This window comes from Thalassophryne amazonica, chromosome 13, assembly GCF_902500255.1.
Source record: "Thalassophryne amazonica chromosome 13, fThaAma1.1, whole genome shotgun sequence".
NCBI classification, from domain to species: Eukaryota; Metazoa; Chordata; class Actinopteri; order Batrachoidiformes; family Batrachoididae; genus Thalassophryne; species Thalassophryne amazonica.
The window spans coordinates 98530074-98543426 of NC_047115.1; the positions used below are offsets into that span (position 1 = coordinate 98530074).

Here is a 13353-nt window from a genome sequence, read left to right on the forward strand (position 1 = left end):
TTTGTTGTCATCATCAGCTCTGTATCATGTTTGTTGTTTTTATTCATTTGTTGTCATCATCAGCTCTGTCATGTTTGTTGTTTTTATTCATTTATTCGTTTGTTGTCGTCATCAGCTCTGTATCATGTTTGTTGTTTTTATTCATTTATTTGTTTGTTGTCATCATCAGCTCTGTATCATGTTTGTTGTTTTTATTCGTTTGTTGTCGTCATCAGCTCTGTCATGTCTGTTGTTTTTATTTATTTATTTGTTGTCATCAGCTCTGTATCATGTTTGTTGTTTTTATTCATTTATTTGTTTGTTGTCATCATCAGCTCTGTATCATGTTTGTTGTTTTTATTCGTTTGTTGTCGTCATCAGCTCTGTCATGTCTGTTTTTATTCATTTATTTGTTTGTTGTCATCATCAGCTCTGTATCATGTTTGTTGTTTTTATTCTGTTATGTGTCGGACGCAGCTCGGAGAACCGACCAGCGTTTGAAGGACCCAGTATGAAATAAGCAGAGCACGGTACAAAGGCTAACTGAATTTAATACATAACAGTGAAAATGTAAGAACAGAAAGGTGCGGCCTGGCGTGGTGCGCTCCCAGCAGCGCTAACGGTCCGGAGCCAGAAGCTGTTTCGGACCCAAGGACCCCGCCGACACCCCCCAGGTGGCCGCAACAACCGAGTCTCAGGAAGTGTGCTGACGAGCGTGAGACCTCACCCCCTCCTCTTTCACAGACTGTGCATCAAACCTGGACGTTTCTCAGCATCCGCTGCTGATGAGATGGCTCCCGAGACGACGATCTCACCCGTCTGGTCACAAGGTCGAGTCTCTGGCAAATACACACTGTGCACTCCAGTCTTAAATGCCAACATGCTCCAATCCATCCAGATGCACCTCAGCTGTGAGTCCTGACGAGTCGCAGGTGATCAGGGTGAGGTCCTGACAGCCTCAGCAACACAGCCACTCAGTCCCAAATGCACGCCACCTGGGAGGAAAACAAACAGACAAACAAACCGGCAGCCAGGCCCCCCCCAGCCATATAACATATTAATTTATTTGTTTGTTGTCATCATCAGCTCTGTATCATGTTTGTTGTTTTTATTCGTTTGTTGTCGTCATCAGCTCTCTGTCATGTTTGTTGTTTTTATTTATTTATTTATTTGTTGTCATCAGCTCTCTGTCATGTTTGTTGTTTTTATTTATTTATTTGTTGTCGTCATCAGCTCTCTGTCATGTTTGTTGTTTTTATTTATTTATTTATTTGTTGTCGTCATCAGCTCTGTATCATGTTTGTTGTTTTTATTCATTTATTTGTTTGTTGTCATCATCGGGTCTGTATCATGTTTGTTGTTTTTATTCGTTTGTTGTCGTCATCAGCTCTCTGTCATGTTTGTTGTTTTTATTTATTTATTTATTTGTTGTCGTCATCAGCTCTCTGTCATGTTTGTTGTTTTTATTTATTTATTTATTTGTTGTCGTCATCAGCTCTCTGTCAATCTTTGTTTCGTTGAATAAAGTTTTTAAAAACGTCGTACTGACCGGAGCAGGTTCTGGTTGTGGTTCTGGTCCTCATCAGCGCTCCTCTGTTCGCTCTAACAGGAAAACACGCTGTCGACACAAATCGCACCGACCTGAAAAGAACCGTCACAGACCGACAAGCGGCGGACATACCGACAACCAGACAACCACTACGCAGCACTTTTTCTTCTGCTGCCGTTTCTTCTTCCCCGTCGAAAAAATGACGGAAGCCCATAGGAGCTCTTTACCGCCTCCTGCTGGAATGGAGCGGAATGCCAGTCAGTGTTTAAAGCCAACTTTATTGACAATTCAACAACAAAACAACAACATTGATAACAAGCGCAAAACACACAGCAAACTGCAGACGCTGGCGTGGGGGTGGGGATGATAGAAACAACAACAACAACAAACAAACAAACAAATTGGAACAAGAAGTTACATATACTATAGGGGTTTTCATTAAGTTTACAGTCTAACAAAATTATATAATTTTATACCATTTTTCTTCTTCATAAATTTTAGTGATTGAAAGAATATACAAAGCTCTTTGTGAAAAACAATGAAGTTTGGTTTGGTCTTCATATATTTGTTTTTGTGAATGAAAAAAAATGTCCTCATTATTAACAAAAGCTTCAAAGCTAAATCTTGCAGTCTATCAACTACAGCTATACCAAATAAGACATTCTATTTGCGCAAATAAGACAGAGATGCAAATTTAGATGAACACCAGAAACAGAAGCCCTCCCAGAAAACATTCACAAATACACAATAAAAAAAAGTGATCAGCAGTCCCAGTTTCACATTCACAAAAGGTGCAATAATTTTCTTCAAAACCAAATCAAAGTCTCAGAAATTCTTTGGAAGGATATATGTCATTTATCATTTTGAAATGAACTTCCTTTATTTTTGGAGAGGTAGGAAAATGTATATATTTACATCTTAATTTGTTTACTTCCTCTTTGGAAAAGTATCTAAAAATCAGATTTCTGCGGGATGATTTGGGATACAATTCTCTGACAAACAACGTATGAATGTGTTGGGCACATATGGATTAGTGATAGATTGTCCATTAAATAACAGAAGGAAGCTTCATCTGAACACGATTGAGGAATAAATTATATGACAATAGGATCAATGGCTGAGAAAGTGCTTTGATTACAGTGTTATATTGTTTTCTGTCATTTAACATAAATTTTCAAAAGGAAGAACATTTCCAGAATCATTAAGAATATGCATCACTGACCAAATACCTCAATCCAACCAATTCCTGTAAAATAAAGATTTGTTTCTAAATAATACATATTGGGAGTTCCATAGCGGGGTATTGTGTGGACTAAACTTGTGCTTAAATATTAATTTCCAGTAAAGTAACACTTGTTGATGAAAGTAGAAAGTTTAATAGGCAGTTTTTAGGGTCAAAATCACATTTAAGGAGGAAGTTAATACCTCTTAAATCCATAAACATTTTTGAGGGAATATAAAACCAAAATCCATATTCATTTTTCAGAAAAGATCTAAGCCAATTAATTTTAATTGTACCATCTAAACACTCAAAAACTATGGCTTTAAGACCTCCATCCTCATACTCTTGAATTGCTCCTTTCCTAAGATAGTGTGATTTGTTTCTCCAGATATACTTAAAATTAGCTTGGTTTATAGATTTAATTGCAGGTTTAGAGAAGGACATATATGGATGAATGCTGGATAAATTAATCTTGAGAGACATTCCATTTTTGTAAGAAAAATTGTACCAAAAATACAAATGACATGCTGAGACCACAAATTTAAATTGATCTTACACTTATCTAGAGTTTTCCAAAAGTTCAATTCTTCCACTGATTTGGTGTCTTATTAAACATTAATAAAAATTATTAAACAAACATATGAATATGTTAAAAAAAAAGAAGCCACTTTATATCCATTGACAACCAAACCCTTTTTCTGGAACCTTTAACTGGGTCACTTAGCTGGTCCGTTGAAAAGGTGGTTCAGACCATCCGTCCGTCCAGGGGCGTCGGACTGGGGTGGTAAAGGGTACTTTGTACCCAGGGCCCAGAGCATGGGGGGCCCACAAAAAACTGACATTAAATACATTTTTGTGTTGCATATTATTAATGTCCATACAATTCATGTTGTAAAAGAATATAATTAGAATGAATGTATAAATGTTGTAAAACATAATTCTGCTCTAACAAAAATATTGAAAGATCTCTGAGGGCCCTTTCACCCCTGCATAGTTGTACAATGGTTTAGTCCAGGCGCACAGGTGGCACTCTGCCACACACACACACACACACACACACACACACACACACACACACACACACACACACACACACACACACACACACACACACACACACACACACACATCCCAAACGGGATCTGACAGAAAGAGGTGTTTGGTAGTGCTGAAACAACTAACTGATTTAATCAATTATTAAAATAGTTGTCAACTAATTTAGTCATCAATTAGTTGTTAAATAACATTGTTTTACTGCAAATATTTAATTTCTTACATATAAATCAACCGTTTCTGTAGCGCGGCTTTGCTTTGAATTTTGAACCAATCGAAGCAGTGATTCGCAGATCGAAGCAGTGCTTTGTTGATTCAGTGTTTTATTTCTCTTAATCTTAATTTTTCCCCACTAAAACACCAAAGAGCATATGTCTGTGACTAACATTTACCTTTATATATTAATCTGACCTGTTATGGTCTCGTGAAACAGTTGATAGATGTACTTTATAATTTAAAAACGGGACCGATGCTAACACGTTAGCATGTCTATGACGTTTTAAGCACATTTGTTTTCTGTATAGTAATTCATGGCTCAGCGTTTGTTGTCGTAAAAGAGTAAAATGTATTACAAATTGTAATATTTTATTCATTTATTTTGATTTATATATCAATAATAATAATAATAGAAACAACAACAATAATAGTAATAATAACTAATAATGCCACAATACAGTTTTAGAGAAACAGACAAAAAGTATCTGATAAAACAGAAAAGATTAAACCAACTAACAATGAACATAAATAAATATAGAAATAAATGTTTCCTGTGAACACCTAGTGACTCTTAAACCTCCACTTCATCCCTGTTTTATTTAAGTTTAATGACAATTTGTTTCGGTCAAACCACATCTAAGCTGTGTTTTTACACAAGAAAAAATAAAATGCAGTAAACTGCACATTTGTGTCTTTCTTCATGAAAATATGTTTTTAAAGATCACATATTACACTTTAGTCAGGCCTTTAAAATACTTTTGTGGACTCTTGCTGTAATATGTTGTCAGTGGTTGAGATAGTTACTGTCGGCATCTAAAAATGCTCATAATCTGGTGAAACCTGATGGAAATCTCTTTGTGGTGTGTCGGTGATGTACGTATGTGCAAAATAAAACAAAACACTACTCCAGGTATGTTTTTGACAAGAATATAACATCATAACTTTGTTACAAGCTCAAAGGTTGATGTTGTGTGATAAAGGCCCTTTAATAATAACTCAAAGAAATAATGGCAAAACTCACATGTAAGTAAAAAAACAAACAAACAAAAAACAATTAATTGAAAAAATAATCGACCAATGAACTGATTAGTAAAATAATCGTTAGTTGCAGCCCTAGTGTTTAGGCTGAAATAAAATATGTCTTTCCTAAAAATTCAAAGTCCGGATTTCAAAAAAGAAGAGAAAAAAGGACAGGGAAAGAAAACTAAATGAGGGAAATCAGCTGCTAACCAAATTCTTTGAAAAGAGAAGTGAGCTTGAAAGCGAGTTATATTGAGTTGGGGGGGTCTGGGGGACCAAATAGCACCATTTTCTAGAAAAATGGTGCAATTTGGTGCATTCCTGTGCATTTTAACAGACGGGAATGCACCAAATTGCACCATTTTTCTAGAAGATGGTGCAATTTGGTGCATTCCCGTGCATTTTAACAGACGGGAATGCACCAAATTGCACCATTTTTCTAGAAGATGGTGCAATTTGGTGCATTCCCGTGCATTTTAACAGACGGGAATGCACCAAATTGCACCATTTTTCTAGAAGATGGTGCAATTTGGTGCATTCCCGTGCATTTTAACAGACGGGAATGCACCAAATTGCACCATTTTTCTAAAAGATGGTGCAATTTGGTGCATTCCCGTGCATTTTAACAGACGGGAATGCACCAAATTGCACCATTTTTCTAGAAGATGGTGCAATTTGGTGCATTCCCGTGCATTTTAACAGACGGGAATGCACCAAATTGCACCATTTTTCTAGAAGATGGTGCAATTTGGTGCATTCCCGTGCATTTTAACAGACGGGAATGCACCAAATTGCACCATTTTTCTAGAAGATGGTGCAATTTGGTCCCCCAGACCCCTCAACTCAATATTGTTCCCCAACTTTAAAAATGGTTCTGACTCCCAGGCGTGATCTAAGGCAGGGGTGCTCAAGTTCGGTCCTCAAGAGCTACCTTCCTGATACTCTTAGTTGTCTCCCTGTTCAAACACACCTGAATCCAATGAAAGACTTGATAGCAGGCTTTTAATGAGCCTTTCATTGGTGAAGTTGGCCTCCGTGGTTGGCCTCCCACCGAATGCACATCGAAACAAAAACTATGTCAATCATTTGTGCTTCGTTTGTGCTGTTTTGTACTGTAAAAAGTTTAGTTTGTGCTGCTTTAGTTTTCGAGATATTCACGATTCTTTTATAGGTCAACCAGGGGTCACCCAGCCCCCCGTGACGCTTAAAATGGCTCCAAAATGGACAAAAACGGTGTCAATCGTTTGTGCTTCGTTTGTGCTGTTTTGTGCTGTAAAAGTTTTGTTTGTGCTGTTACTGTTAATAAGATATTAGCTATTTTATTTTTGGCTGATGACGTCATTCATTCATAAGTTCATTCATGCGCCATAAATGCAAGAAAACCTTTTGATGTTTTTATTCATCTGCAGTGTCTTGCCTTAAATAATTTATGTTTAAGATTTCGAATGCCTCTGGTCTCTGAGATAATCAATGTTGTTGAAATAATGTTTTTGGGTAATTATGTATATATGTGTCTGTAAATACTGTATATACTTCAATTAAAAAAAGAAAAACTACATAAAATATATGCATTCCATTTCTCTTATATATATATATATATATATATACACACATACACACACAATCATTACTGTAGTAGGCCTGTTCCAGTAAAATAGATGGTTGAAAGAGAGCCTGTTTCACGAGTTGTCACTTTCATTGTAGTATTCAATACTGGGGTCTGGTTAGGTTTAAAACTCCAGCTTTTGTTGGCTTCTGTTTTATTCTTCTCTACAAGAGTCAGACAGAAGTCAGACTTCCAGAGCAAGAATTTTAGCTGAGGAAGCTTCTGTGATTTGAAGCGAAACATCCTCACGTCAAGGAACCCAGTCCAGTCGAAGATTCAAGCTTCTCTACTATGGAAACCACCTGGACAACTGAGAGCCTACACAGAAACATTCATGAATATTGTTGATTTCTTTGCATCAGACATTTCCATTTTTTATAATCAATGTTTCTAACTTCAGAACACAGTAAGTACGCCAATTGTATTAATTTACTACAATAGCAACCCAATACTGTATTAATTTTCATTTCATTTATGTAGTCTTCATTGTTATATTTATTAATAGGTTTGTTTGCTTGAAAACCACACTTGAACACGTGTTTCTGCAAGACTGGAAAGGTCCACTTTAAGGTCCAACAGTTTAAGATCACAAAGAACAATATTTAAGACCAATGTTATTTTCCAGGGAATCTCCAACTATACAATGTAACAAAGATTAAAATAATCTGATGAACTAACAAAAATATTCTATAACTTTGCAGGTAAAAGCAAATCTTTTTTCAAAACATTTAAAAAATCAAATTTAACAACACCAGATTTAAGACTTCAAAAGCCTTAATTTGAAATTCAAACATGGCAGAAACCCTTTTGACCATTGTATTTACAATATCTCTTATGGTTTGTGCTACATAGAAAATAATACGTAAAATAATAAAATAAAATAATACGTAGAACAAAATTACCTGAGATTAATTTCACAGCAATGTCTTATGGTATCAATATTTTTATTTTTTAACATTTACACTTTTTGTCACCATAGATGCCAAAGAAACCAGAAGTGGATAATGCTACGGTTCTTGCCCTTCTTTCCCAATTTAAAGAGGTGCTGGTCACGCAGGGAACCATGGCCAAACCTTCCCATGAAATTTGGACAAATATCAGTCACCAGCTCAGACAAAAGATTTCAGCAAAGGCTCTTTATACCTTGGTCAAGCAAAACCGCTATGATTGTTGGGCAGTTTTAGGTTTGCAAGGCTACAGCAGCAGCGGCAACAGCAGTGAAGATTCTCCTAGCCATCTGGAGTCAGGAGAAAGTGAGGATGATGACCTGGAAACAATTTACAAACATTTTAAGATATCCGAGGCCTTCAATGAATGGGTGGGGTTCATGCCACAGGAGGTAAAATATGCAGATCAAAGGAGTTACCAAATTTTGAAGCCAGGGACTTGGACACACATCATTTATAGACATATTTGGAAATCAATCAAAAGTACCTGTACTTTTGTGTTCAAAAGAGCAAAGGTATATCCCACAAACACAACAAAGTACATAGATATAAATGGCTACTACAAGGACTGCCAGGGCCAGCTTCACATGCAGTGCAAGACAATGCCTGAACTTCAGAGTCCTATGCTTTTTGACTGCAGCCTGAAAAACATTGATAACTTCTTCTACTCTGGCTCTTCAAAGCGCTCCTTGTCTGGGCAGTTGAGGAGAGACGTAGCCAAAGACCTTTGTGAGGGTAAATTGGAGCCTCACGTGTGGCGGGCTGTGCAGGCTGCAGAAATGATGGAGTTTGGGGATCCAGAACCAAGCCATCTTCCCAACTTGGCAACACTGCAAAAGGCTAAGGAAGAGAGAAATAAAAAAGAGTTGCCACATAATAATGTTCTCACATCCCTTCAAATTTTGAAATACAGTCCCCCCCCCCCCCCCCGAGGAAACATAAAAGATATTGGACTTGACAAATTCTTCTGCCACTACTGGAGTCAAACACAACTGCATATGTACAAAAACATTTCCAAAAGATCTTGTGCATCTTTGTGCATTGATGCAACAGGCCCGGATGCAAAAAAAATTCCAAGACCACATGGTAAATCTGGTCAAATTTTCCTTTATCAAGGCGTGATGGCAGATCCCAATCTTGGCGGCATTCCAGTGGTTCAGATGTTGTCCGAACGACATGACATAAACGCCATTTCACACTGGTTGACGGAGTGGATAAGGGCCGGTGCACCATTGCCAAAAGAGGTGATTATTGATTTTTCACAAGCCACTCTTGGGGCATCAGTAAGGGCTTTTACACCTCATAGTAGTCTGAAAGCATATATTAATCAATGCTTCAGAGTACTCACTGGAGACAAATCAGCAAAACTGCCACCTTGTTTGTCAGAGTTGATGTCGCCCATTGCGTAAAAATGATTTGCCAGTGGGACTGCCTAAAAAAAAGTCACAGCGCATTAAAGATTTTTTTGTAAGGTCTTTAGCCCAGGTAATTAAAGCACAGTCTTTGAGCCATGCTTGAGAGGTCTTACTTGCCATCATGGTAGCTGCCATCAGTGAGGGAGAGGGAAATGATGCAACTGGGCTTGTTGTGTGGGCCGCCAGAAGAGGAGGTACTGCTGGCCCACCACCAGAGGGCGCCCTGTCTGGAGTGCGGGCTCCAGGCACCAGAGGGCGCAGCCGCCTCACAGGAGCAGCCAGGGTGACAGCTGTCACGCATCACCTGCAACAGCTGTTACCAATCACCTGATCAGCAGGGGTACATCAGCAGGACGACGTCTCCACCTCTTTGCCGAGATATCGTTCTACCTGGAAGGTAACGTTCTCAGCTGACCGTGAGATCTTTTCAGTAACCTTTTGTGACTTTTGTGCATTATATAGCAGACTCTTTCCAACGAGAGGTGGAGGTAGTTTTCCTGCCGTGTGGATTGCTGGGTGTAAACGTGCCCACATTTAATTGTTTTTTTTTGTTCCTCGCCAGCAGTACCAGGTCCGACACGCGGAGGCAGTGGCCACCTGGGAGTTCGGGACTTGGCGGCTCCAGTATTCCCGGGGTCTGGTGGCGGAGGAAATCGTGTGGTTCCGGTTCTGCTTTGGACAGACGTCTTCTATCTTCGAGCCTGCCCACACGACACCTTCTGTGATTTGACTTGTTGTCTATTGTTGTAATCTGTTGTGTTTGTTGTGCCCATTCACAACAGTAAAGTGTTGTTATTTGACTTCCTCCATTGTCCGTTCATTTGCGCCCCCTGTTGTGGGTCCGTGTACCTACACTTTCCCAACAGGATATCTCGGCCAACGTCATGGACCCCGAGGGGCGTCGACCGGCCGTTGAACGGCCAATGGAAGAGCAGGGCGCACAGGCGTCTGCAGGAGGAATGATCGGTGAGTTGCAGCGAATCCTCACCGCTTTTACGGCTCGGTTGGATTTAATGACCGAGCAGAACGTCCTCCTTAACCGCAGGGTGGAGGCTCTCGCCGCGCAGGTGGAAGCCCTGACGTCTTCAGCAAGGATCTGGCACTCACCCTTCCCCCGCACCGTCCGTACGATTGTGCTATTGATTTGGTTCCAGGCGCTGAGTTCCCGTCCAGCAGGCTGTACAACCTCTCACGACCTGAGCGCGAATCAATGGAGACCTACATCCGGGACTCATTAGCTGCCGGGCTGATCCGGAACTCCACCTCCCCGATGGGGGCAGGTTTCTTTTTTGTGGGCAAGAAAGATGGCGGACTTCGTCCATGTATTGATTACAGGGGGCTGAATGAGATTACGGTTCGCAACCGATACCCGTTGCCATTATTAGATTCCGTGTTCACCCCCCTGCATGGAGCCAAAATCTTTACTAAGCTGGATCTTAGAAATGCGTATCACCTGGTTCGGATCCGGAAGGGAGACGAATGGAAGACGGCATTCAACACCCCATTAGGTCACTTTGAGTACCTGGTCATGCCGTTCGGCCTCACAAACGCCCCCGCGACGTTCCAAGCATTAGTTAATGATGTCTTGCGGGATTTCCTGCACTGATTTGTCTTCGTATATCTAGATGATATACTCATCTTTTCTCCGGATCCTGAGACTCATGTCCGGCATGTACGTCAGGTCCTGCAGCGGTTGTTGGAGAACCGGCTGTTTGTGAAGGGCGAGAAGTGTGAGTTTCACCGCACATCTTTGTCCTTCCTGGGGTTTATCATCTCCCCCAACTCCGTCGCTCCTGATCCGGCCAAGGTTGTGGCGGTGAGAGACTGGCCCCAACCCACTAGCCGTAGGAAGCTGCAACAGTTCCTCGGCTTTGCAAATTTCTACAGGAGGTTCATTAAGGGCTACAGTCAGGTAGTTAGCCCCCTGACAGCCCTGACCTCACCAAAGGTCCCCTTCACCTGGTCGGATCGTTGCGATGCCGCGTTCAAGGAGTTGAAACAGCGCTTCTCGTCTGCACCCATTCTGGTGCAGCCCGATCCTAGTCGCCAGTTAGTGGTTGAAGTGGACGCCTCGGACTCAGGGATAGGAGCTGTGCTTTCCCAGAGCGGGAAGACCGATAAGGTCCTTCACCCGTGTGCCTATTTTTCCCGCAGGTTGACCCCGGCCGAACGGAACTATGACGTCGGCAATCGAGAACTCCTTGCGGTGAAAGAGGCTCTTGAAGAGTGGAGACATCTGTTGGAGGGAACGTCCGTGCCATTCACGGTTTTCACTGACCACTGGAACCTGGAGTATATCAGGACCGCCAAGCGGCTGAACCCCAGGCAAGCCCGCTGGTCACTGTTCTTCGGCCGTTTTGACTTCCGGATCACCTACCGTCCCGGGACCAAAAACCAGAGATCGGATGCCTTGTCCCGGGTACATGAAGATGAAGTCAAAGCGGAGTTGTCGGATCCACCGGAACCCATCATCCCGGAGTCCACTATCGTGGCCACCCTCACCTGGGACGTAGAGAGAACCGTCCGGGAGGCCCTGGCACGAAGCCCGGACCCCGGAACTGGGCCAAAGAACAAAGTATACGTCCCACCAGAAGCTAGGGCTGCAGTCCTGGACTTCTGTCACGGCTCCAAGCTCTCCTGTCATCCAGGGGTGCGAAGAACCGTGGCAGTTGTCCGGCAGCGCTTCTGGTGGGCGTCCCTAGAGGCCGACGTCCGGGATTATATCCAGGTCTGCACCACCTGCGCCAGGGGCAAGGCTGACCATCGCAGGGCATCAGGACTACTCCAGCCGCTGCCTGTGCCTCATCGCCCCTGGTCCCACATCGGCCTGGATTTTGTCACGGGCCTCCCGCCGTCCCAGGGTAACACCACCATCCTCACGATAGTGGACCGATTCTCCAAGGCGGCCCACTTCGTGGCCCTCCCGAAGCTCACAACAGCCCAGGAGACAGCGGACCTCCTGGTCCACCACGTCGTCCGGCTGCATGGGATTCCAACAGACATCGTCTCCGATCGCGGTCCCCAGTTCTCCTTGCAAGTCTGGAGGAGCTTCTGCCGGGAACTGGGGGCCACGGTGAGTCTCTCGTCCGGGTACCACCCTCAGACCAACGGGCAAGCAGAACGGGTAAACCAGGAGGTGGAACAGGCCTTGCGCTGCATGATTTGACTTGTTGTCTATTGTTGTAATCTGTTGTGTTTGTTGTGCCCATTCACAACAGTAAAGTGTTGTTATTTGACTTCCTCCATTGTCCGTTCATTTGCGCCCCCTGTTGTGGGTCCGTGTACCTACACTTTCCCAACAGGGCTGCCTGTTACATCTGAAACGTGTAAATCATTTCTGAAGGGCCAAATTGCAGAGGACACAACACCACCACCAGAGGAGAGCAACCACCATCCTCATGTGGAACAGGGGACAGAAGCTGATCTGGACACAGACCTCCAGCAGTGGGTTGAAGATATTTGTAAGGAAGGGAGGTCACTGGCTACAGCCAAAGGGGACAGGGACAACCTCCATTTCCTCCCAGAAATCGTTCCCCATGTGAAAAGACTCGCAGTTACTTTACCTCTGTGGAGTGGAGTCATGACACGGCTATTCAATAGCCATAGCCTCACTGCAAGCACTGCAAATGTTGAAGCTGAATTTAAAAACCTTAAGAGTGGACTCTTCAAACATGACAACTTACCAATGCGAGTGGACCGTTTTATTCCCCGCCATCTGTCATACATAGGAGGAAAACTGAAGCTCTGCGCTGCCAACACTGCAAATGAAGATTCCACAAAACCAATTATGGCAGAAGTCACTCAAACTATGACAATCAAAGATTTGTACCTCAAGTTTTTAAACAGTTAATATATTCAGCACTAGTACAGGTTGTTTTGTGTCCACAAAAGCAACTGCCATGTTAACCTGTTCAGTTTAAATGGTAGGACATGGCTGCAAAACCATAAAATATGTTAGGGCATACAAGCATTACAATCTGTCACTACTAACATTTGTGATCATTTCTTACCTTTGTGCAGATGACGACTCTCCAGATGAAGCTGTGGAGAACTGGAGAGGCCTCAGAGTCCCTCCCAAAAAACGGATGCGCCATTCCTATCTGTCCCCGTGCCCAGAATGGCTCAATGCAGAGGCATCTGTAAAAAAAATCTGTAAAAATTGGGCTGTTAAGAAATGGAAGCCACCATCAACCAGTCAGAATAAGAAATGCAACATTGTCTGTGACTAATACGTGTGCGTTTGATGCCTTCATCCAAAGTTTATGCAGCTCATACTGTGACGGCGCTGATTTCCAGAGAGTGGTCAGTGATGACTCTGGCAGCAATGTGCTCCAGCTGGTAAAAAT

General features: G+C 42.2%; 1 protein-coding gene across 3 annotated transcripts in view; it reads right to left on the reverse strand.

Annotated features, from left to right (window-relative positions):
- tk2 (thymidine kinase 2) overlaps positions 1-1713 on the reverse strand; it is a 71004-nt gene extending 69291 nt beyond the window's left edge. For 2 of the 3 annotated variants that reach the window (XM_034184751.1, XM_034184750.1), the window contains exon 1: positions 1529-1713. In XM_034184751.1, coding sequence (XP_034040642.1) covers positions 1529-1658 — 130 coding nt within the window. In that variant the 5' untranslated portion in view covers positions 1659-1713. The remainder of the gene's footprint in view (positions 1-1528) is intronic. The other variant, XM_034184752.1, reaches the window with a different exon arrangement.
- Between the last annotated feature and the right edge of the window lie 11640 nt (positions 1714-13353).